Below are 25,384 nucleotides of genomic sequence, written 5' to 3' on the forward strand. Positions count from 1 at the left end.
GCCACTGAAAAAGGATTAAGAGCAAAAAGGGTTAAGAAGCCCCATCATTCCCTCCTTCCCCATAACAGCCTCTTCCAAAGGGAAGGCAGCTGGATGCCCTTGGGCTTGGGCAGGTCTCCCTTACCTGGCAGCCAGACACGTTCGGGTGTCTGCTCTCGATACGGAGACCCTTGGACTCATCTCTAAGTGGACACCACGTTGGTTGCAAGTCGAAGACTGCAGCAGCTTCCCGGGGAGTGTCTTCCCCTGCCTCTGGAGAGCCCTTGAATAAATAAGGGAGAGGGAAAACGTTGAGCCACTGCTCTGCTTTCCTCTTTCCCCTCCCTAGAGATACTGGGACCCCATGAAACCAAAAAAATAGCACCAGCCCAAGGGTTCCATCCTAAACTCTACCAGGGAAGAGAAATTTTATCTTCCTTTGGCTTCCTCATCTTTTGACACAATTTTTTTAAAAATGGTGTTTGTTGAGCCCTCAGTATGTGCCAGGCACTGTACTAAGAGCTAAGGTAGATGCAAGCGAATCAGGTTGGACGTTCCATGTACCATATGGGGTTCATAGTCTTAATCCCCATTTTCAGATGCGGTAACTGAAGCATGGAGAAGTGAAGCGACTTGCCCAAGGTCACAGCAGGTGAGCGGCGAAGCCGGGATTAGAATCCAGGTCCTTCTGCTTCTCAGGCCCACGTCCTTTCCGGCTAGCCACCGTCAAATGCAGTCGCCTCCCCCCAGCCCTCGACGCTCCTAGCTTCCCAGGCCGGTTCTTACTCCGGCTTCAAACAACCAGATGAACTCGATCATACGGTAACCAGGTCGGTCTCACTCTCATCTTCAGCTAACGAGCGGGTGGCAGTGAGGATGACCCAGGCTGACCCCCTGACAGACTTTGGCCACTGTCCCGGACCACGGATGCTCACTGATATCTGGGCCGTGGGGACGCCTCAGGGCAGTCGGGCTCAGTGTGGCCTAGTGGAAAGAGCCCAGGACGGGGAGTCAGAGAGACGTGGGTGCTATTCCTGATTGCTGTGTTGATCATGGGCAAGTCACTTAACTCCTCTATGCCTTAATCTCTTCATTTGTAAAATAAGGATTAAAAACTTATCCTGCCAACCCCATAGACCGTTAGCCCCATGTGGGACAGGTACTTGGTCTCATCTGATTGAACTCTATCTACCCCAGCACTAAACAAATACCACTAATATTATTCTTAGGAAGCACCACAACTCCTCTAGATCAAGGAAGAGAGAGAGAAAGAGTCTGGAGATCCCCATCAGCTGATAGGGGAAAAATAATGGAGATCGATGACCAGAGCTAAATTTCCCTAGAAGACCAGAGCCAAGAGCTAAATTGAGCTTCCCAAAACTTCCTGGACTGGATCGGAACTCTCTCCATCCTCTAGTTCAGACTTGAACGCCAATTGGGGCTGAAACTGAATCACACCATTCTGTGGGGAAGGGGCCATCATGCCACTTAACTCTGTTACTGGCTATGCAGCTTCTAGAGATCATGTCAGATTTTTAAGGCCCCTCTGGCCACTCAAAACTCGGCCCCTGGAGTTATCCACCTCCTTGTTAACTCTGGCAAATCACTATTCCGTCTCTTGCTCTACCCCTAGGACTTGTTCCCCTTCGAGAAACAAACAGGAGAACTAGACTTCTGATCTTTGCGTAAATTCTCCCAAAGTCCCAAACGACCAGTGATGTGGGACATAAAGGAGACCAACAAGGTCAACTGCTAATCTTGAAACGGTTCCTCCGGTCATAGTTGAGGGCTCCCACCCGTTGTAAAAAATTTGACCCTGTCCTCAAGATGTACCTTCTCTCCACTGCAGACAGAGTGATCCAAGCTCCCCTCAGATCTCTAACCTGCCCTCTGGGTATCTCTCCCTGGCCTACAGAGGCTGCCAAGTGATTGTGTTTTAAGAAACAACTCACAAGTTACTTTCCCAGGAGAAAGGAAAAGGCAGAAAGGAGGATGGTGAAGTAGGAAAGGGAAGGAAGTTGGCAATTATAACTGCTAGTTATGGCTAGAGGATTCTAAAGGGGTGATGAAGGTGGCCAATAGCCAACTAGCCCTTTAGTGTTGAAGGACTAAGTTCTGCAGATTCCGGTCCTGGAAGCACTGTTATCTGTCATGAAGAAATGCCAAGTGAAGGTAGCATGTGGAACTTTAGAGCCTCTGCCTGTGTTTCTTCCCCATCCCCTGTTTCTTTAAGAAGGGACAGGGCTCAGAGCCCCTTCAGCCTTTAAATGTCAGCTCTGTTAAACCACAGAGGAGAGGGGTGGTTGGTTATGTGATCTGCAAGCTCCTGGAACACATGAGTTGAATGGGTGTGGGAGAGTGTAGGTGAGGGATCTGGTGGGTGGTAAGGGACAAGTTTAGCATCAGAAGCAGCAACCGAAGCTGTGGCATTTATTGAACACTGATCTGTGTTCAGGCCCCCGTATTTGGTGCTTAGGAATATACAAAAGAAATCGAAGACATGATCCCTGTACTAGAGATCCTAGGAGTTTACAATTCTAGGAAACAGACAGACACAAATTGCAAATGTGAAATAGGAAAAGCAAGAATATAAATACCACTGTCAAAAATAAAAAAGGCCACATATAAATAAATTATTAGGCAGATATGCTCGTGAGTGCTAAGTTGGCCCCTGCAATGACATAATCAAGAAGTATTTGGGAATGTCTCTTGGAAAAAGTGGCTTTTTAGGGGGTCTCTGAAGAGGGAGGAAGGAGTTCCACAGAGGAAGAAAGACACGAACCGTGGGTCAAAAGCAGGAAACCCATCCAAACTGCCACCAGGCCGGTCCAGGCATTTGGGACACTCCAATTGAACTACTCATCAGCCTTCTCACAGACCTCCTGGCCTCCAGCCGCTCTCCTCTCCAGTCCATACTTTACTCAGATCAGTTTTCTAAATAGCATTCTGTACGTCTCCCCAGGCCTCAAAATCTTTCACTGGGTGCCTATTCTTCTATTCTTCCGTCCATCGAACAGAAACTCCTCACCATCAACTTTAAAAGCTCTCTAGTCCTTAGATATCCTCGCTCCTCTCTCACGGTATCCCAGCTCAAAAGCTTCACTCCTGCCTGGCCAGCCTACTCAGTGTCCCTCCTCGTCTCTCCACTGAACCCTGGCTCATGTCCCGCCCTTCTTCCTGGAACTTTATCTCCTCCTAAGTCTGGCAGATCACTGCTCTCTGTCCATATTTAAGACCCTTTCAAAATCAACACTCCTCCAAATGTCCCTCTCCTTGATCACTATCACCTCCCCACCGTACATCCCACTCCTAATTGCTACTTCCTGGCTTAAATGTCACCTAAGCACTTGAGTACTCTCATCATCCTGCTGCATTAATAACATTATGAATACTCTATTGTATTGAATAACAGTATACTCTATTGCCCTCTCCTACCTGTAATTTAAGTATCTGTCTCTCACGATAAATTGGAAGCTCCTTGAGGGTGTGGATCATGTCGAGTTACTCCATTATTGTACTCTCCCAAGCTCTCAGTACAGTGCTCTTCACAGAGTAAGTACTCAATAAATACTGTTGATATACTTGGCTGCCCTTGAGTGAATTGAGTTACGGTTAGAAGGTTAGCTTGGGAGAAACAGAGTGGGAGTTGGGGAACTGTGTTAGAAGAGGTAAGAAAGAGATAAGAAGGAAAGAGGTAAGCTAGTAGAAGACAGATAAGAAGGAAAGCTTAAAATCAAATAGGAGTTTTTGTTTAACTAGGAAGAAATATATAACTGATGGAGGTTTTCAAGGAAGAGCAATCCTTGATGCATTCTGAATGGCATTTTAAGATGATCCAAATAGTGTCTCTAGGGTAGTGGGAAGAATAGAGAGACTTGTTGCATGGAGACCAGAAATTCAGCCAAGAGACAACCACAAGCCCGAAACCTTGGTGTTATCCTTGACTCCTCTCTTTCATCCAACCCACATATTCAAACCATCATGAAATCCTATGGCTTCCACCTTCACATCTCTAAATTCCACCCCTTCCTCTCCAGCCAAACTGCTCCTGTGTTAATCCAAACACTTACTCCTATCCCGCCTAGATTACTGGATCAGCCTCCTTGCTGACCTCCCTGCATCCTATTTCTCCCCACTCCAATCCACACTTTCCTCTGCTGCCCAGATAATTTTCCTACAAAAAGGTTCAGACCATGTTTTCCCACTCCTAAAGAACCTCCGGTGATTGCCCATCCACCTCTGCGTCACACAAAAACTCCTCACCATCGGAGTTTAAGCATTCAATCACCCTGCCCTCTTCTACCTCACCCCACTACCCTCTTACGACCCAGCCCGCACACTTTGCTCCTCTAATGCTAATCTTCTCACTGTACTTCAGTCTCGTCTATGTCGCCACCAACCTCTTGCCCATGTCCTGCCTCTGGCCTGGAACACCCACCCTCATTACACCTGGACTACTACTTTCCCCACTTCAAAGCCTTATTGAAGGCACATCTCGAAGAGCTCTTCCCTGACTAAGCCCTCCCTTCCTCTTCCCCGACTCCCTTCTGCCTCGCCCTGACTTGCTCCCTTTATTCATCCTCTCTCCCAGCTCCAGAGCACCTATGTAAGTATCTGTAATTCATTTGTTTATATCAATGCCTGCCTCCCTCTCCAGACTGTGAGCTCGTTGTGGGAAGCGTGTCTGTTGTTAGTAGAGGGCTCTGCATGCAGTAAGCGCTCAATAAATATGACTGACTGAATGACCAGGCCCTGTATCAAGGAGGTGACAGTATAAGAGTGGAAAGGAAGGGGTGGATCTAGGAATGAAGCAGAACCAGGAACTGAGGCAGCAGGGAGGGGTGTCAAACTGAGAAGGCCAGAGTGCTCAGGAATTGTGTTGGGGTAGAGAGGGTTGATCTAATAATCATCACGATGATGGTATTTGTTAAGCCCTTCCTATGTGCCAAGCACTGGGGTAGATTCAAGTGTATTAGGTTAGACGCAGATCCGGTCCCACGTGGGGCTCCCAGTCTCTATCCCCATTTAACAGATGAGGTAACTGAGGCGCAGAGAAGTGAAGTGACTTGCCCAAGGTCACACAGCAAGCAAGTGGCAGTTCTAGTCCTCTGGGGAGGAGGCGGCAGCAGTGTGAAGCAACGACCGTCGATGGTTGGAGGGAGTTGGAGAGGGAGTTGGAGAGGGAGTGGGAGGCAGGACTGATTGATTGAGTTGGCAGAATGTGGGAAACCTGGGTCGCAGAGGGAAATGTGGGTGGCGGAGTCCGAAGGGATGGACACATAGTTGGAGGATTGCAGGAAGTCCTAGAAAAGGGCAAGGCTTGTTTCATGTAAAAAGGACCAGATGGTCGTGGGAAGGAGCCAGATCTCGGGTAGGTGGAGAAGTAAGGACGGTGGAGAGAGACTCTGCCCCGCTTAGGTGAGCCCCCGCAGGGCCAGGATCTCAGTCCCTCTCCAGACACAACTTTGGTTCCACTTAAGAGCAGTATGCTCATTTGTACAAAGAGACTGCTCAGTCCCTTTCCATTTTAGGTGCAAATGCCCCGAAAGATGATGTGGCCATTATGGATATATCTAAACTCTTCTTCGGCACAAATCGTTTCGTCTCTTAAAAGGCAGCGAGTCTTGATTTTTTTCATCATCCTGATATAGTCTATCCACATTTGGATGGAGGTGCAAGGCATGCTTGGAAGTTTGAACGTTTATTTTTTTTTTGTGGCGGGGGGTGACTTGTTAAGCATTTTAACTATGTGCCTAGCATTGTACTAATAGCTTGGGTGATAGATGATCATCAGGTCGGACACTGTCCCTGCCTTACGTGGGGCTACCAGCCTGCTTGAGCTGTGGAAAGTAGATATTCAGGGACCGAAAAATGCCGGGGACATCTGGAATCTGACTTTCAAGAGGTGGCCGATGACTCTGCCTGGATATGCGAGTCCAAGAGAGGCTGGAGGATCGGAGCAGAAAGCCTTAACCCCGAGATTTAGCATGTCTGGAACTGGGGACCCCCAATTTGCTCCCGGGCACAGGAATCTCTTAGGCCCCCGCTGCAAACCCTCACCTGGGTCACTCTGTGCCAAGCACTGTTTTAAACGCTGGGGGGGAACAAGGTGATCAGGTTGTCCCACGTGGGGCTCACGGTCTTCATCCCCATTTTACAGATGAGATTCCCCACTGAGCCGTGCCGTTTCTGCAGGGCCCATCGTGTAACACACGTCCCTCCTGGGCTGATGGAGCGTGGCTCAGTGGAAAGAGCACAGGCTGGGGAGTCGGAGGTCACGGGTTCCAATTCTGGGTCCGCCGCTTATGAGCTGTGTGACTTTGGGCAAGTCACTTCACTTCTCTGGGCCTCAGTGACCTCATCTGGAAAATGAGGATTCAGACTGGGAGCCCCACGTGGGGCGACTTGATCACCTTGTATCCTCCCCAGAGTTTAGCACAGTGCTTTGCACACAGTAAGCACTTAAATACCAACATTATTATCGTTTCACCCAAGAGCTGGGGGGTGAGAACGAACAGAATTGCCACCAGAGGGTGCCCCAAATAGCGAAATGCCTTTCTGCCAGGCTGCAAACCTGGGTGGCAAAGCAAGAGAGGTGGAAGAAGCGGGAGCCCAAGGGACCTAGTTTTGAATCCCAGCCCTGCCCACGGAGCGGTGTTCTTCTCATCCCAGGGAGGAAGAAGGATGTGCCAGTTCTCAGTGCTCCTTGTCCCTTTTTGCTCCAGTCCACCCCTCCAAGGGGGATGGGCCCGCCCACCAGGAAGACCCAAAAGGGGAAGGAGAGCTCTCCAGGAGAAGGGACTGGGCCGAAAGGTTCCCTTTCCTGCGGGTCTGAGGTGGGGCTAGAAGCTGTGCCCTGGGAAGGGAGGAGGTAGTCCCATCAACTCCACGCCCAAAGGGTTAAAATCCTCCTCTGCATCGGAGTTATTTGTAACCCATCACCATGGTAACAAGTTGGCAACCAGCAGCTCTGTGAGCTCCTGTTTGGGGGCGGGGTGGGTGGGGGAGGAGGCAGGGGAGGAAGTGTGCTGGGGCCACTGGACCGCAAGCAGTACTTTCCAGGGCTCAACCTAAATGTCCAGACCTTGGGAGTTCGGTCCTGGGGATAGCCCGAAGGAAAGGAAAGTGAGCATCTCCCAGATGGAGCGGGCAATTCCTACTGGTGGGAGAAGGGGGTGCCCTCTGAGAACAGGGGCTGAAGAGGAAGTGGGGCTCTGAGCAGGGAGCAGATTTCTCTCTCTTGCAAGTGTACAGAATGCGCCTTTTCACATGTCGGCCTGGATAATGTTTTTCCTCTACATGCAGAAGCATGCGTGGTCCCCCATCGCCCCCTCTACTCATGCTCACGGAGGCAGTCGCCGGTGTGCCTCAATGGAGCCCCCACACTCCTGTGGATTAAATCTCCCTCACACATATGTGCCTGACTCATATACAACGTGAGTCATATATTCATGTATGGTTCCAATTCTACCCCAAAACACGAGCAGACTGAGAAGCTCCTGCAAGACCGCACAACACACAGGGGGCCCGTTCAGATCCCCTCACTCCCCTACACCCCCTTACTGTCCTCCTCTGAAGCCCCTCAGCCCCCTCCCGGGTGTGGGAGAGGAGCCCAATCCGCCTCCATACGTCTCCAGGTCTCATCATGGAGCGCACTTTTCCGCGCATCTCCCTGCCACCTAGCTGGGAGCAGGACTGTGCTCCAACACACCCACCCACCCATCTTCCTGAATTCAGCTCTGCCTCCGCCCATATGCCCATGGGAGCACAGAGCTAGTCTGACATATATATATATATTTATTTATATATATATATAATAATCGTGGAAGCACTCACTGGGTGCCAAGCGCTGTACTAAGCACAGGGGTGGCTACGAGATAATCAGGTCAGACCCAATCCCCATCCCACATGGGGCTCACAGTCTAAGTAAATATGCTCTACTATGCCCACAAATTTGCCTGAGGGACTAGAGCCCACAGCTGTCGGAGGATAAGCCATTCTTCCGTTCCCCCTATCAGTAATAGATTTGAAAGTCTATCTCCCCCTCTAGACTGTAAGCTTCTTGTGGGCAGAGATCACGGCTACCAACTCTTACAGGACGACGAGGGAAGTCGTTAGCAGAAAGCACCACTGTAAGATACTGTTCTGGGAGCGGGGTGGGGGCGGACCGGCAACAAGGCCCACGTCCCTCACCGCAGTAATTAGACCGATTCTTCGGGGGAGTTTCCGGCCTGGAATGAAACCGATTTACCAACTCAGCTGACGAGCCCGCACTGACCCAGAAAGGTCAGTGCTATTGCGGCTGGGCAGTCGGGTGGCCATGGTGGCTACCAGCCTCCAGGTGCCACTGATGTCTGCTGCCGCTGGCAGGAACAGGATGGCAGCAGGGGTGGTGAGTGCTGCCAGGAGGAGCCAGGCACTGCTGAAGAGGGCAGAGTCGTGACAGTATTCTGTGTGTGTATTCCTGTGTGAGTGTATTTTATTCCAGTGCTTAGTACAGGGTCTGACCCATAGTAAGCGCTTAACAAATAATTATCTATTTATTTATGGTAATACATTATTTATTTATGGTAATTTTATTTATTTGTATTGATGTCTGTCCCCCCTCACCCCCTACAAGACTGTAAGCTCACTGGGGGCAGGGAATGTCTCTGTTTATTGTTGTACTGTACTTTCCCAAGGGCTCAGTATAGTGCTCTGAACACAGTAAGCGCTCCATAAATACGACTGAATGAATTAATGAAATGAATATTTATTTACTGAACCTCGATCTCACCTACCTTGCCGCCGACATCTCGCCCACATCCCGTCTCTGGCCTGGAACACCCTCCCTTTTCATATCCGACAGTGACTCTCCCCACCTTCAAAGTCCTATTGAAGGCACCTCTCCTCCAAGAGGCCTTCCCCAACTAGGCCCTCATTTCCCACTCCCATTCCTCCCACTCTCTTCTGCTTTGGTTCCTTTATTCACCCCTTCCTCAGCCCCTCAGCAGTCATATAAATTTATCTATAATTTATTTATTTCTATTAATGTCTGTTTCCCCGTTTAGACTGAAAGCTCGTTGTGATCAGGGAATGTCTACCAACTCTTTTCATTCAATAGTATTTATTGAGCGCTTACTATGTGCAGAGCACTGTACTAAGCGCTTGGGATGAACAAGTCGGCAACAGATAGAGACAGTCCCTGCCGTTTGACGGGCTTACAGTCTAATCGGGAGCGTGTTTTGTTGTACTCTCCCAAGAGATTATACAATTGATTTACATTTATCAATACACGAGTGTTTTGCCTTCCCATCAGTTCGGCAGCCCCTCATCGTCTTTTCCTTATCTCCCACCTTTCCAGCCCCACTTTTCCTCATCTCCCAGTCCCTTCTGCATCGCCCTGACTTGTTCCCTTTGCTCTCCACCCACCATCCCCAACCCCACGACACTTATGTATAAATCTGTAATCTTATTTATTTGTATCAGTCTGTCTCCCCACCTCTAGGCTGTGAGCTCGTTGTGGGAAGGGACTGTCAACCGTTTATTGTCGTACTGACTTTCCCAAGCGCTTAGTACAGTGCTCCGCTGTACATGAAGAGGGAGGGTGTTCCAGGCCAGAGATGGGACGTGGGCGAGATGTCAGCGGCAAGGTAGATGAGATCGAAGTACAATAAGTAAATACTCATTTCGTTTACTACTCAATCGTATTTATTAATACGACTGAGTGAACGAATGATCTCCTCCCCTAATTCCTCTTTCACTTCCCATATGGGCAACCTCAGACGATCCATATGATGCCAACGTGTCCTTCTGCTTGCACAACTGTAACACAATAACATCAAATACAATGTTTCCTGGACCTCTCCCTACCGCTGCCAACCCGGCTACCCCCACAAGCACCATCCTTCAACCAAACACCCAGACAACTCAGCTCCGAGAGCCCATCTTGTACCCCACAAACGGATCATCGCCATCTTGGAGAAAGGCATCGACGGGGCCAGCTTTGAGAACGGCCAGGCTGTCACCCTCTCTCGAGAGCTCAGAATGGTCCCAGTCATTGGGAGGGCCTATGTGACGCCTGCTTCCAACCTGACTTTCCTGTGTGCAACTCGAATGATGGCAGAAACCTCTGAGGCAGAATCCACTGGCAGCAGTGACTGAAGGAGTAATATTTGGAAATAGTTGTTGGGTTGGCTGTGATGGAAGGTGAGCAGCATTGGTTACAAGTATTTGCTAGCAGCATGTACTCTCAGCAGCAGCAACATTTTTTTAACTGTCCTGGGCTTCTGGCTACCATCTCTTCTCCACCCCACATTGCTAAACCTCTCACTACAACCCTGGTTCAAGATGGAGCTTTGTAGCAAACTTTAGGATTATTACTATCATCATTGTATTTGTTAAGTGCTTACTTCGTGTCAAGCAGTGTTCTAAGCCCTGGGGTAGACACAAGTTAATCAGGTTGGACCCAATCCCTGACCACATGGAGCTCACAGTCTAAGTAAGAAGGGGAAACGAGTATTTAATTCCCATTTTACAGTTGAGGAAGCTGAGGCTCAGAGAAGTTACTTTCCCTAGGTCACACAGCAAGCCCTTGGCAGTCAATTAGAATCCAGGTCATCTCCAGGACCATGTTCTTTCCACTAGACCAAGCTGCTTCTCAGGGGATTGGTGGGATAGTGACCAGAATTTGGTACAGTTCTACTAATTCAGTACTTGTGATCATTTTACCCGTGGGAAAAAGTTCCAACTGTTTCTCAGCTCACTGTTTCTCAGCTCAAGGACCTGAGTTCAAATTCCAGCTGTGCCACCTGTCTGCTGTGTGACCTTGGGCAAGTCACTTTGCTTCTCTGTGCCTCACTTACCTAACCTGTAAAATGGGGATCAAGACTGTGAGCCCTAGGTGGGACACAGACTGTGTCCAACCTGATTAGCCTGTATCTACCCCTGCCTGCTTAGAACACAGCATAAGCAGCGTGGCTTGGTGGAAAGAGCCCAGATTTGGGAGTCAGAGATCGTGGGTTCTAATTCCGGCTCCGCCACTTGCCAGCTGTGTGATTTTGGGCAAGTCACTTCACTTCTCTGGGCCTCAGTTACCTCGTCTGTAAAATGGGGATTAGGACTGTGAGCCCCACATGGGACAACCTGATCACCTTGTAACCCCCCCGCAGCGCTTAGAACATTACTTTGCACATAGTAAGCACTTAACAAATGCCATCATTATTATGATTAAAATGGGGATTAAAACTGTGAGCCACATGTGGGACAACCCGATCACCTTGTATCCCCCTCCAGCACTTAGAATGGTGCTTTGCACACAGTAAGCACTTAACAGATACCACCATTAATAATAATAATAGTATTTGTTAATGGTTACTATGTGCAAATACTATTTATACTATTAGCATTAATACTATTAATTAATACTATTAATACTATTAATTAATACTATTATTACTATTGTTTCTTAAGGACGGAAGACCCTGTGAAGGGTAAATCTTCCTCTTTCAAGCCTTCCTGCCTTTCCAAAATCAGAGGAAGCTGAATTACACAGAAGTCCCTGCTAAGACCCATAACCCCTGGGTTCTTTTTCCCCTGAGCTGGGGTTGAGGAGTCTGTTCAATGTGTGCCAGCAACATCCTTTTGCCCGAGATAAGCACTAATCTGATATAAATGCTGGCCTCTGAGAACTAACCTCCCTGTTTCTTTTGATTTAATTAACAGAACATGTTTTTCCTAAAGAAGCAGCATGGGTCAGTGGAAAGAGCCCAGGCTTGGTTGTCAGAGGTCATGGGTTCAAATCCCAGTTCAGCAGCTTGTCAACTGGGTGACTTTGGGCAAGTCACTTCACTTCTCTGGGCCTCAGTTCCTCATCTGTAAAATGGGGATGAATAATAATAATGTTGGTATTTGTTAAGCGCCTACTCTGTGCAGAGCACTGTTCTAAGCACTGGGGTAGATACAGGGTAATCAGGTTGTCCCACGTGAGGCTCACAGTTAATCCCCATTTTTCAGATGAGGTAACTGAGGACCAGAGAGTGAAGTGACTTGCCCACAGTCCCCCAGCTGACAAGTGGCAGAGCCGGGATTTGAACCCATGACCCCTGACTCCCAAGCCCGGGCTCTTTCCACTGAGCCCCGCTCAGTGAGTCAATGAAGACTGTGAGCCCCACATGGGACAACCTGATCACCCTGTATCTTTCCCAGCGCTTAGAACAGCGCCTAGCACATCGTAAGCGCTTAACAAATGCCATCATTATTATGATTAAACTGAATCATGATTCAGTCTCCGCTCCTCAAAAAGGGTGACTCCCGCTCTCGACTTGCCTTTTCTCGATTCTTTTTCTTTCTTCTCCGCCCAATTGTCACCCCTTCCACAACTCCCGGTCCGGGTCCTCGGTGCTCCCAGGTGGAAGAACATGGCGGCCCCAGAGAGGGCCAAGTCTTTCCGGAAGTTGGTGATGAGGGGCTAACCTCGAATAAGATGGTTTCATCGGAGTTACGGGACCGAAAGGGAGGTAAAATTGGTCTTTTTACGACGTAGGTCGTCCCCCTTTCGACTTCCAGGCAACCCCCGAGGTGCGCGGGGCCGCCAACGGCTCCCCTCAACTTCCACAGGCCTCGGGCCCCGAGGCCGAAGTAGGCCGAAGGAGCGCGCGCTTCCTCGTGCCGAAGCGGCGCGCGCCTCCCTCTCCCCCACCCCGCCCAGCTCGGAGCAGCCAATCGCCGGCGCGCATCCCGCCGAGTCAGCGGTTGCCGGGCAGATTCTCCCCCTGCGGGGGGGACGGCGCCGGCTCGGCTCGTCGCTCCTCCCCCCCCCCACTTCCCGACACCCCTCGGGGCGGGCGCCGCTCCCGCCAATGGGCGGCGCGCGTGCGGCTGAGGGAAGAGCAAAATGGCGGGGGGGGGGGGCCCTCAAGGTGTGAGGAAGAAGGGCGAAGGGGAACTGAAGAGAGGAGGGAGGGAGAGAAGATTTTAGCAGAAAAGGTGGGAAGAGGAGGTAGAAAAAAAGAGGAGAAAGGGAGGGAAATAGAGTTGAGGATGAAGAGGTTGAGATTCCACAAGCTTGTGTATGGGCTTCTCCTCAAAGGAGAGGAAGAGAAGCAGAAGCCTCAGTGAGTTTTATTTGTATTTTTTAACCAATGTTGCTAAATTGTATGCCAAAGGCACCCTAAGATTTTTGGCATTTATTAATTGTATTAAGTGATGTACGGAGCATAAAGCATGATTTCCGTCCCCTGGGAGTTTTCCTCCTAAAGTATGCCACTTAAACCCAACTTAACTTTCCTTTTTATAGATGGCGTTCTTTCACTTTTTGCTTTTTTTTAAGGGTTTTTTTTTTCTTTTTTACTTTGCTAGAGATGGTGTGGATTGCATAAGGAGAGATGGTTCGCAGAGTTAATTAGGAGAGATGGGGATCTTTATTCACCATTGCCATCTAAATAGGCTTCCTAAAGGAAGTTGGATCTGGAATTATTTTTTTTAATGAGGAGATGGAGGTGGTTTTGTGGGTGGATTGAGAACAGCTGTTCTGGGCATATAAAGCTATCAGTCAATAGTTATTGAGAACCTACTGTGTGCAGAACACTATACTGAGTGCTTGAGGCAGTACAGTAGATTAAATAGACGTGATCCCCACACCATTAGACGTCACTGGATTGTAAGCTTTTTGAGGGCAGGGAATGTTTCTTGCATCTGATATTGCACTTTTGCGGAAGCCATCTTTTATTTCCCCAGTTTTTCGCCACTCTCCCTGCCCTTCCCTGATATATTCCTACAGTCCCTGAAATAAAAGCATATCCACAAAGGTTTATTAATTTTTCTAAGCACCAGGAGCTGCGAGAGAGCCAGTTTCCCTTCCCTTAGCCTCCCTCTCCTTTCCACCTCCAGAGAAGCAGCATGGCTCAGTGGAAAGAGCACGGGTTTGGGAGTCAGAGGTCATTCATTCAATAGTATTTATTGAGTGCTTACTATGTGCAGAGCAATGTACTAAGCACTTGGAATGTACAAATCGGTAACAGAGACAGTCCCTGCCCTTTGACGGGCTTACAGTCTAATCGGGACTGGGTTCGATTCCCAGCTCTGCCACTTGTCAGCTGTGTGACTGTGGGCAAATCACTTAACTTCTCTGGGCCTCAGTTACCTCATCTGGAAAATGGGGATTAAGACTGTGAGCCACATGTGGGACAACCTGATTACCCTGTATCTACCCCAGTGCTTAGAACAGTGCTGTGCACATAGTATGCGCTTAACAAATACCAACATTATTATTATTATTACCCCTCATTGCCTTTGGCAGTAGTGAGAGCAGCTGGGGTTGACGTGTTTGGAGAATTTTCACCTGGCTGGGGGTGCTTCTCACCCTACCAGCAACTCCAAGCTTTGTCCGTCCTCTTTGGAGGACTTGGAGTTCCTTCATTCAATTGTATTTGAGTGCTTACTGAGTGCAGAGCACTGTACTAAGCGCTTGGGAAAGTACAGTATAACAGAGTTGGTAGACACAATCCCTGCCCACAATGAGCTTACAGTCTAGAGGGGGAGGTAGACATTAATACAAATAAATACACTACAGATATGAATACACGTGCTGTGGGGCTGAGGGAGGGGTGAATAAAGGGAGCAAATGAGGGTGACGCAGAAGAGGGAGTGAGAAAAGGAAATGAGGGCTTAGTCATGGAAGGCCTTTTGGAGGAGATGTGCCTTCAGTAAGGCTTAGAAGGTGGGGAGGGTAATTGTCTGCCGGATATGAAGAAGGAGGACGTTCCAGGCGAGAGGCAGGACGTGGGCGAGAGGTCGGTGGCGAGATAGACGAGCCTGAGGTACAGTGAGTACGTTGGCATTAGAGGAGTGAAGTGGGCTGGCTGGGGTGTAGTGGGGGAGCAGCAAGGAGAGATAACGTGGGGCAAGGTGACTGAACGCTTTAAAGCCGGTGGTAAGGAGTTTCTATTTGATGCGGAGGTGGATGGGCAACTATTCTTGAGGAGTGGGGAAACAAGGACTTAAGGTTTTTGTAGAAAAATGATCCAGGCAGCAGAGTGAAGTATGGAATGGAGAGACAGGAGGCAAGGAGGTTATCAAGGAGGGTGAGCAGTGCCCTGCCTCCTCTAATCCGACAGACAACCACTCTCTTTCGCTTCAAAGTCTTATTGAAGTCACATCTCCTCCAAGAGGCCTTCCCAGACTAAGCCCCATTTTTCCTCATCTCCCACTCCCTTCTGTAGTGCTCTGACTTACTCCCTTTGCTCTTCCCCACTCCCTGCCCCGCAGCACTTATGTACATATCTGTAATTTTATTTGTATTGATGTCTGTCACCCCCCGCTCTAAACTGCAAGCACACCGTGGGCAGGGAATGTCACTGTTTATTGTTGTACTTTCCCAAGCACTTAGTACAGTGCTCTGCATACAGTAAGCGCCCAATAAATACGAATGAACGATACAGTAATCAAGGCGGGATAAGATAAATACTTGGATGAACATGGTAGCAATTTAGATGGAGAGAAGAGGGTGGACTTGAGGGATGTTGCGAAGGTTGAAGGTAGAGAAGCAGCGTGGCCCAGTGGCAAGAGCACAGGCTTGGGAGTCAGAGGTTGTGGGTTCTAGTCCCTGCTCCGTAACTTGTCAGCTGTGTGACTTTGGGCAAGTCACTTAACTTCTCTGTGCCTCAGTTACCTCATCTGTAAAATGGGGATTAAGACTGTAAACTCCACGTGGGCCAACCTCATATCTCCCCTAGCGCTTAGAACAGTGCTTGGCACATAGTAAGCGCTTAACAAATACCATCATTATTTTCATTGAACCGATAATTTAGATTCCAGCAAGCAGGCATATCCGGCAAGCATAATGTGATGGGGATGGGATTAGTCACATGAGGGCAGCAAAAATGTTGTTGGGCAGCCTGGATCCTGAGGTCGTGGGAAGGTTCAGCCATATGTCCCGTGGTCGAGAGCTGGGCACATCAGACATTGCCTTGGGGCCTGCCCTGCCTTTCTCTGTTGCAGTTCTTTTGCAGTCGCCCCCAGCCCGGACCCTCAGTACCACAGATTAGGGGTGATGGGAAGAAACCAGGGAAGATGGAGAGAAGGAAGGAGGAATCTCCTCCCCACTACCCCCCACCCCACCAAGTCCCATCCTTGCTGCCCCATTATCTTGAGGGTCCCAGACAGGAGTGGGGAGGCAGAATTTATGGGAATTAAGCAACTGGGAAGGGACAGGAGCAGTTTTGGCAAAACAAGCTTTAAAACTGGGTTCATGGTATAGGCGGGCAGAGGAGCCATGGGATGTGTGGGGAGTGGGTTTGGGGTTTTGAGGTGCAGGGAGTGGAAGGAAATGGGGTAGAAGTTTAAAAGAGCAGCAGGGTGGGTAGGTGGGACTGGGAAAAGGACAAGGGAAGCTAGATTGCAAACTCCTTGAGGGCATGGATTGTGTCTACCTATTCTATCCTACCCTCCAAGTGTTTAATACGGTACTCTGCATAGTAAATGCTCAGTAAATACCAGTGATTAAACAACAGTAATCAAAAGGCTTTACAGGGCGATGAGGGTGGGTGTCATGTAGAATTACATCTGGCAGACCGAGGTCAAACTGTGGCCTGTGAGCCACAGGTGACTCTTCTTCACTTGTGGTGTGGCTGACGTCAAAGGCTAGGTAACATAAGGCTTTATTCGTTATTATTTCACAGCCCCTGTGGGGAGTGTGTCTCTGTTCTAATCCTTTAGATGGTCCACTTGGCCCTGGACCAAAAAGGCAGCGGGGTAGCGGATAGGACACAGGCCTGGGAATCAGAAGGACCTGGGTTCTAATCCCTGCTCTACCCCGTCCCTGCTGTGTGACTTTGGGCAAGTCATTTAACTTCTCTGGGCCTCTGTTACCTCATCTATAAAACGGGGATTAATACCGTGAGCCCCATGTGAGACACGGACAGCGTCGAGCCTGATTAGTTTGTATTTATCGCAGGGCTTCGAACATTGCTTGGTACGAAGTAAGAGTTTAACAGATAGGGTAGGAAAAAAAAAGGGTGCGGCCTATCCGCAGCCCCAGCCTCAGCCCCAGCCATCTCCTGCTTGCAGACCCCCTTCTCCTCCCACTCCGGAAACGTTCCGTCTCTACCACTCATCGCCACCGCCCTCTCCCTGAATGCCCGCTCGCTGTTCTGGTTAAAGGAATGTTTTTTGATCTGTGGCTCTCAGCCATGTAATGTTTTTGGTTTGCCCTTCTGATGCTCACTTCTGTCACGAACCACATATGTGGCCCCGGGCGGGACAGGCAGAATCCCTCCGTGCCTCCTGTTTTCATCCTTCCCCAGAGTCCACCCGCACACCCCGCCCTGTTTACTATTCCATCGGGTTTGGTCCCCCAGTCACCGTATCTCACAACAGGCTATTTCTGGGTCTGGTGAGAAAGCAAACAAACTGGGTAGGATGCTGAGAAGTGCTTTTTTTTCAAATTTCTTCTTGATGACGGGTAGTCTGGCATGTGCTGGAATGCAGGTAGGTAAATACCCCTTTGCCACACACCCCTTCCTCCTCTCTGGCTCAGCCCTGGTGAGTGTAAGTCGAACCTGGGAAGTCCTAGGGGGAGCCTACCCTGCTGTGGAATGGCCCCGGATCACTCCATGACTCCCCATCCAAAGGACCCTAGACAGACTGGGTTGCCAAGTCACGAGTTTGGCCCACTCCAGGCAGGGTTGGGTGATTAGTTCTCAGGCTGCACTGGACCCCTGGCTCTTCCTTCATCCAGCCCCAGAGTGAATCCAGTCTCACTGATCTCTTGTCGCACGTGGATAACTCTTAACTAGGGAGATCTTCTCTGCTGCTGGAAACTAGGGCAGATCCCTACCCCCTACCCCTCCCCCCCAGCCCCACCTTCATTCTGACTCACTTCCCTTGACCTAAGTCTGAATTAGACTGGCCTCCAGGGCTGGGGACAAGCAGCTGTTTGTCTCACTGTGGTTTATTCCGTGGCATTCCAGTTGGTACCAGGACTCTCATCCTGTGAGAAGGTATTAAAAAATCAGTGCAAGAACATAAATCCCGGCTCCACCATTTGGCTGCTGGGTGGTCTTGGGCAAGTTACTTCACTTCCCTATGCCTCAGTTTCCTCATCCATGGGTGTTCAGTAACCGTTCTACCTCTCCATGAGACTATGAGCCTCAGGTGGGCCAGGGACTATATCTGACCCAATTATCTTGTATCTACCCCAGTGCTTAGCGCAGGGCTTGGTACAGAGTAAGTGCTTAACAAGTACCATTATTATTATTATTATTATAAATTGGGTTTGCTTTGTGCCCATTTTCCCAAGCCATGATTCAGATGCAGGCAGATTGGGGCAGGTGTTTCTATTTGGGAAGTTCAGGGCATTCAGGGTGGGTCAGTCCAAACCTGACTTCCATATTGCTGTGGCAGGGGCCCCGTGCCGACAAATCCCTACAGTCAAGCAGATCACCTTGGATTCTCACCCTGAGTGGGCAAGGGCAGACCAGAGGATTTTACTTAGCAAGAACAAAGCTGTCATCTCCTGGGGGAGCATTTAATGAAATCTTTGCTCCACCTGCTAGAGGACACTCCCAGTGGGAAATAAAACCCAGATGTCCACTTGGCCTGCATGGGATTTTCTTGATAGTTTTCTGGTCTAGGCGGATCACACTATGGTGGCTGCTGAAAATCTGCGTTTCTCTTTATTCTCTGGTTGGAGCAAAGAACTGGGAGACTCATGCCATGGATTCTTCCCCTGGTGTTGCCCTCCACAGCTGTGACTTAGTGAGTCCTTCCCACTTTGCCCCAGCACCTCAGTTTCCTTATCTGTAAAATGGGGAGAGTAATTGCTGTGTCCCATCCCCTGAGGAAAGGAGGGCAAACTCATTGGTGTATTCAAAATCCCTTGGCAACATCAAGCTCCATGGAAACTGTTCTGTTGTCAAGTTGAAATGTGGGTCTTGTGAGGCCCTGGGTGGGAGGAGATGCTGTGGCTGGGATAAAAAGAAATTCCCTCTGCTCCTTCCTCTCGGTGGGAGGTGACCCCATTGTGGACTTCAGGGTGAGTGAGGGCTTCAGGGTGAGCGAGGGCTGAGTTGTTATGGCCATGTAGCAACTCCATCCCATTTCTGTGGGGGCTTCAGGGTACAGCCCTGGGGTTCCACCCTGCAGATTTCAGGGCTCCCAGGACCTGGGTAAATCAAGGAATGGAGTGAGAAAGCACTGAGATCTGAGGTGAAGTGGTGGGAACAAAACCTAAGGTACAGGCCCTACGCTGCTGCTCCTACCACTGATAATCGAGTTCTCCTTTTCAAATTTAGCCACAGTGCCTTGCTGTCCAAGTGTCCCCAGTCGAAACTGCTTGAGGATAATTTCTATCATCCCATAGCCTTCTTCTACGGCACCTCTTTATGGATGGCCAAGGAAAACACAGGGGAGAATCCTGCCCGAAGAATGGGGTTAGCATCGGCTTCCTCCCCTGGGGCATGGTGATTCATCTGTCACTAAAGGAATTGCTGAAGCTTGAAACTTCCGGACACCAAAGGAGTTTGGCTTCACCTTCCCCCTCCACTCCCCTCCCGCCAGGATATAATCTGTGAGATTCTCTGTCTCCCCCACCTTCTTCCTCCTGAACATAGTTAACAGTAATTACAGGGTAGTCGGGGCTTTGACACACACAGTAGCGTGAAGCTTCACAGAGCTGGAGTCAGGCCTCTTTAGCCGTCCCTTCTCTGTTGTCCCTGCCTTCCCTGTGGTTTTTCCAGGCCTGTTGCTCTGTGGGCTCAGTGCCCTTGGAGGGAAGAGGAGCAGAGAGTGCCTACTGGTGGCATGGAGGTGAGGAGGGCACAGCTGGAATTATGCAATCAAAACCCTTAGTACAGTGCTCTGCACATAGTAAGCGCTCAATAAATACTATTGAACGAATGAATGCAATAAGAGAGGCAGGTGGAGCTGGGGTGGGAGAGAGTACTGAGTGGTTGGTGTTTGAAGGGTTACACCTGGAAATGGGGAAAGGCCCAGTGGTGGTTATTCTGTTAAATGGAATTCAGTTCGATCCAGGGGCAGAAGAGGCTTAGCTGCGGGAAGGAGGTGGGGAAAGAAAGAGCAGCTAGGCCCAGGGGCAGAAATGTGTAAGTGATGACATTTGGAGGCGTCGCTTCTGGACCTTTGGTAGGAGTCTGGCTCTGAGGCAGAGCAGTAACTCCGGGTAGCAACTCTACCCAGGGGGAGAAGAAAAGGATAGTAGGAGAGTTGACCTTTGTTCGCAGACGGTGATACACCAGTGAAGAGGGGTGGGAGGGAGGGAGCGTGAGGAGGAGAAGCTGAAGCCAATTGTTTGGCTGGGGGGATGCTACAAGCCTTTGAAGAATTCATGGATTCCTGTCCCACTGACTCCAGCACTGGGGAGGAGGAGACAGGTTTGGAGTCAGTGATGCAAAGTGGGTGTGTAGTGAGGACAGACCTTCCTCCTCTGCCACCATTTCTATTAAGTCTCAGCCCACCTTCAACAGTATTTAGTTCTCACTGGCTGTAGAATCTTGTTCTAGGTCCTCCGGAATCAACACCTGCCCTCAGGGAGCTTATGATCTAGTTATTCTGCTCTGGTTAGGAGCCTTGGGGGAAGACAGATTGGGGCGTGAGAGATGAATGGCGGCTCCCTTCCTGCAGGCAAGGGTCAGGTCCTGGTCAGAGACACAGGAGAAGTAGCCTCAGCGGTAGGGAGTGGCGAGTCAACAGCTGAGGAAGACAAGACACTGGTTATTATTTTTTTTTCCACTTATGTTGGTATGTGGGTGGATTTTCCTCTCTCCCCCTCCTTCCCCCCCACATCCCCCCACGGCTTGGCTCCGTTTCCACAGCAATGTGGGAGTTTGCAAATTTGTCTCAATGGAGGAGAATGGTAGGAACTGCTTTTTAAGGGGGGTTTCTCGAAGATGGGGAGAATGGAGAAGTTCCTTTTTAGTCTCTGCTGAATGGAGGGGCCAAATCAGCTTCCTCTTGGCTGGGTGTCCTGTGTCTTTTCAATTTTGGGGGTGGGGGGAGGCGGTCAGCTCTGTTGTTACCCTCCCAACCTGAGTCAGATTTCCCCAAGTCATTTCCTCCCACACTTCTTCATCTCCCCCAGCCCCAATCCAGTAGATGCCATCCTTTTCCCTCCGTTCTCCTCCCTGTATGGGAGCCAGAAGGGTCCCCGACCCTGACTAGTGGGCAGTGATGTTGGTTTCATGAGCCTTTTTCCTGAGAGAAAGGGGATCCTCTATAAAGGACACTCTGTCCCTAGGTCATGCATCTCCCTAAACATTAGCTCCCGGGACTGAGATCCCATCAAACGATGGATCCTCTCAGGATCCTCTGGCCTGGCTGTAAATGGCTGCCTGAAATTCATCTTGTCTGGGCTGGCTCTGTCCCTTCCTTTCCTGCCACTGTATCAAAATGTTTTCCCTTTATCTTGGCACCACATGTTGGCTGTTCCTGTAGCTCCAGGTCCCAGATCTTGCCAATGGCATTAGTTTGTGGAGAATTGGGAAGGCCAGATGGCCTGGAAGATGCAGTGATAGGAGTACGGAACTCCATACCCCTGAGAAGCTGCTGCCCATATCTATTACCCTTTGGAAACCAGAGGGATTGAGAAAGCCAAGATGTATACATATAACCAATTTTTTTCTGTTCTCCTTTCTTTCTACTCTGCCCTCTTCATACGCTATGGGATGCTCAAGGCTTTTACGTTCAGCTCTCTGTGGCCTAGAACTCCGCAACTTCTTCCTTTCCTCCTTTCTGTCTCTTCACTGCTTGACTCGACGTGAGCTGAAGGAGAGCATTCTCTGCTGGATCTGCATCTGCATCTGCCTTGCCTCCAGAGGAGCAAGAGGGTCTCGTGCTTCTGCCCTCATTTATTACTCCCCAAGTGAAAACCAGAGAAGGTGCAAAGTGTTATAGAGGAAAGGGGGAGAAAATAAGTGGAACTGATACCAAATTTTCCCGGATGGAGAAAGGTTGGGGAGTATAATAATTACAATCTTTATTAAGAATTTGCTATGTGCTAAGCACTGGGAGTAGATCAATCAGTCAGTCGTATTTACTGAGCGTTCACTGTATGCAGACCACTGTGGAGAGTTCAGTATAATAGAATTGTTCCCTGCCCAAAACGAGCTTACAGTCTAGACGATATACGGTTCTCAGACTGGGCCCAGTCGCTGTTTTCCCATGGGATTTGCAATCTTATCTCCATTTTACAGATTTGGAACTGAGGCCCAGAGAGGTTCAATTATTTTCTCAAGGTCACACAGACTTAGCGGAGCTGGGACTCGAACCCAGGTGTCTCTAGACTGCAAGCTCATTGTTAGTCAGTCCAGACAAAACAGATTTCCTTTGGCAGAGTCTACCAACTCTGTATTGTACTCTTCCAAGTGCTTAGTAGAATGCTCTGCACCGAGTAAGTGCTCTATAAATACCACTGAATGATCCTGACTCTGCATCCCCTGCTCTTTCCACTAAGCCACATGGGATGACAGGAGAATTTATATTTTGAAACTATTCTTATCCCTTGTGAGTTAAAGTTAGGAACTGATGTACAGGTTCTTTTGAAGGCTCTGACAAAATTCAGAGTTTAACCTAGGAGTCAGCCACTCAACCGGATCGGATCATCTACTGTATGAATCCCACAGTGGGAAGTAGTAAAGAAAGACGAAGAGCCTCAAGGATTTTACAATCGGGAGAAGCACAAATACAAACACTAATAACATAAACATATATTTGTATTTAGATGAACAGTACACAAGTGCTGCAGGGGTAATTAGAGAGAGGGTAAGGTCTGGATCCTGGAATTCATGGAGAAGGTGAAGGTTTCATTGTTAAGGAGGAAAGGACATGGTCCTGACTTGTGGTCCTTTGGATGCAAAATGCTGCCAATTTTTATGATCCAGGACATTGCGCTGGCTTATCTGACCTTGGGAGCCAGTACTTTCTCTGACCAGATTTTCAGTTTCTCCTCTGTGCCGGGGAACTGGAAGCAGGTTGCTCTCCAGATAAAAACAAGACCAAATAAGAAATGTTGGGAGAGACAGGGGGAAGGAAATCAATTGATGGTAAAATATCTTATTGGAAGGTATTGAGTCGGCAGGAAATTTGAAATTTGTTTCAGCCTCTATTTCATCTGTCTTGGATCGATAATGACACTTATTAAGTGCCTACAATTGCAGTACAATTGCAATTAAATACATGGATTGTTTCAAAAATGGTCCCTAGCCTCCAGAGACTCACAATACATTAGGGGAGAGAATAGACACGTGGGAAAAAATAAGACTGAAAATTAAGTAAAATGAGAAAAAACAATAGAAACAACAAAGATAATGGTTTATTTGTTGCCTCATTAACGCTTGAGTCTGGGAGTTCAGACCGCCCCATTCAAACACGCAAATGTCGCCCAGACGCAAATGTCGCCCAGACGGTCTTCTCCTTTCCCTCCACTCCTGCTGGAAGGGGCCTGGCTCCCAGGGTGTTAATGGATAGGGATAAGGAGATGTGGAAATGATCCTGGCCTTCACCCTCCGAGCTGTGGACTTGGAGCTCCTGTTGTGGGAAACTTCTGAGCCTCTAAGCCTGATCCTAGCCTTAATTGGTTGTTTTTTTTTCCCCCAGCCGCTCTGGAACTCCGAGGGCCCAGCTGTCTAGCCAGAGCTGCCCCCTCTATTAGCTAGAGGGTTCTTTCGGTGCCCAAAGCGAAACCATAATACCCATGTCCGAGTTAGGATCGGGGCAAGGAACTCCTTGGTCTTATTTTGGATTCTGACCTGCTATTTGCTGACCTTCTGGGTTTTCTTCTCTCTATACATTTTCCATCCCGTTGAGGGGGAATGGGGTCTTTCAGGTAAATCGGCAATTTGGCAAGGGTAGTCTTGGCTTTAGAGAAGCAGCTTGGCTCAGTGGAAAAAGCATGGGCTTAGGAGTCAGAGGTCATGGGTTCTAATCCCGGCTCCACCACCTGTCAGCTGTGTGGCTTCGGGCAAGTCACTTCTCTGTGCCTCAGTTACCTCATCTGGAAAATGGGGATGAAGACTGTGAGCCTCACGTGGGACAACCTGATTACCTTGTATCGACCCCAGCGCTTACAACGGTGCTCAGCACATAGTAAGCGCTTAACAAATACCAACATTATTATTATTATTATTATTATTATTATTATTATTATTATTTAGGCATTCTCTCTTCTTGGGGAGGTCCGTATAGAAAGATATGTACTTTTTCCACCCTCAGATGTAGTCATTTTCATTTTCCAGTGTATGGGCCCTGAAGAGCTCTTAAGGTCCTTTTGGGCAGGGTAAGTGTCCACCAACTCTGTTCTATTTTACCCTCCCAAGTGCTTATTACAGTGCCCTGCTCAAGAGTAAGCAGTCATGACTTGATCGCAGTCCCCAGAAAACACAACCTTGGATCTATGTCTTTGTTTCTCATTAAATCAGATCCCCAGACTCTCAAGTGGCAGACATAAAGAAGGGCTGTACGAGGGGTATGGAATAAGGAGTTCGGACGTTTGAGAACGTTCTGAAGAAAGTTCCTCCATTGGAATGTGTCCAGGCCCACCCAGGAGATGCAGTTAAAAAGTCAGGGTGAAACTTCAGCCTTAAACTGATGGATGGCAAAAGGGAGACGGAAGCATTAAGCTTACCGGTGATTTGAACTCCGAACTCTGCCTCCTCTACTGAGGTGTGATTTCAGAATCGTCAAATCACCTTGCTTCTGTGGGTCTCCGTTTCCCTCTTGGAATGGTGGGACTGAGAAGGGATGTCCCTTGGTGTGATGGGATGGTGTGATTGATACCAGAGCGAGTGAAATGATAAATAAAACAACAAAACCCACCTGTTGACTGGGTGTACCTCTGCAGGAGTGCCGATGGACAGAAGAGATATCTGGATTCCCTCCATCAGGAGGAGCCCCCGCCATCCCAACTCTCCATCTGCATTGCTGCTTGCCCGGAATATCGTACGGATATGGTAAGTCCAACCCTTCGCCATAGAGGGGTTCTCGACCGTATCTCGTGAGACGTTGTGCACAGTAAGCAACTCAGTGGTTGATGATGACAACTTGCCCCTTCCTGTCCTAGCTCTGTGAGAGGGTAACTGTTCAAGGAGTCATTCGCACCCCCCACTTTCCCCGAGTAGTTCCTTTTGAAGGAGATATTGAACGAACAGGGAGTTTGGGGAGAATGGTAAAATCGTCACCGGAGAGGGCAGGGATCACATTTTATCCTTTTACTGGGTGTCCCCCAAAGGTCATTTTGGGGTTCTCTGCCCATTAGGGGCTCAAGAGATGACATCGATGAAGGACGGCCTACCGAAGGGATGTCCTGTGGAGAAACTGAGGAAGTGAAGGAGGGTCTCCCACCAAATGGACCCTGTCGTAGGGAGGTGGGGGCTTAGAAAAGGAGCTTTTGCCCTACTGGTAGTGGTCACCCAAA

At 49.1% G+C, this 25,384-nt stretch overlaps 1 protein-coding gene across 1 annotated transcript in view; it reads left to right on the forward strand.

Moving 5' to 3' along the window:
• The first annotated feature begins 12,934 nt into the window (after positions 1-12,934).
• The window catches only part of IQSEC2 (IQ motif and Sec7 domain ArfGEF 2), a 105,877-nt gene continuing 93,427 nt past the window's right edge, over positions 12,935-25,384 (forward strand). Inside the window, exons 1-2 of the mRNA XM_029067004.2 lie at positions 12,935-13,073; positions 24,812-24,920. Of these exons, the coding sequence (XP_028922837.1) occupies positions 13,031-13,073; positions 24,812-24,920 (152 nt within the window). The 5' untranslated portion in view covers positions 12,935-13,030. The remainder of the gene's footprint in view (positions 13,074-24,811; positions 24,921-25,384) is intronic.

This window comes from Ornithorhynchus anatinus, chromosome 6 (genome assembly GCF_004115215.2).
Source record: "Ornithorhynchus anatinus isolate Pmale09 chromosome 6, mOrnAna1.pri.v4, whole genome shotgun sequence".
Classification (NCBI taxonomy): domain Eukaryota; kingdom Metazoa; phylum Chordata; class Mammalia; order Monotremata; family Ornithorhynchidae; genus Ornithorhynchus; species Ornithorhynchus anatinus.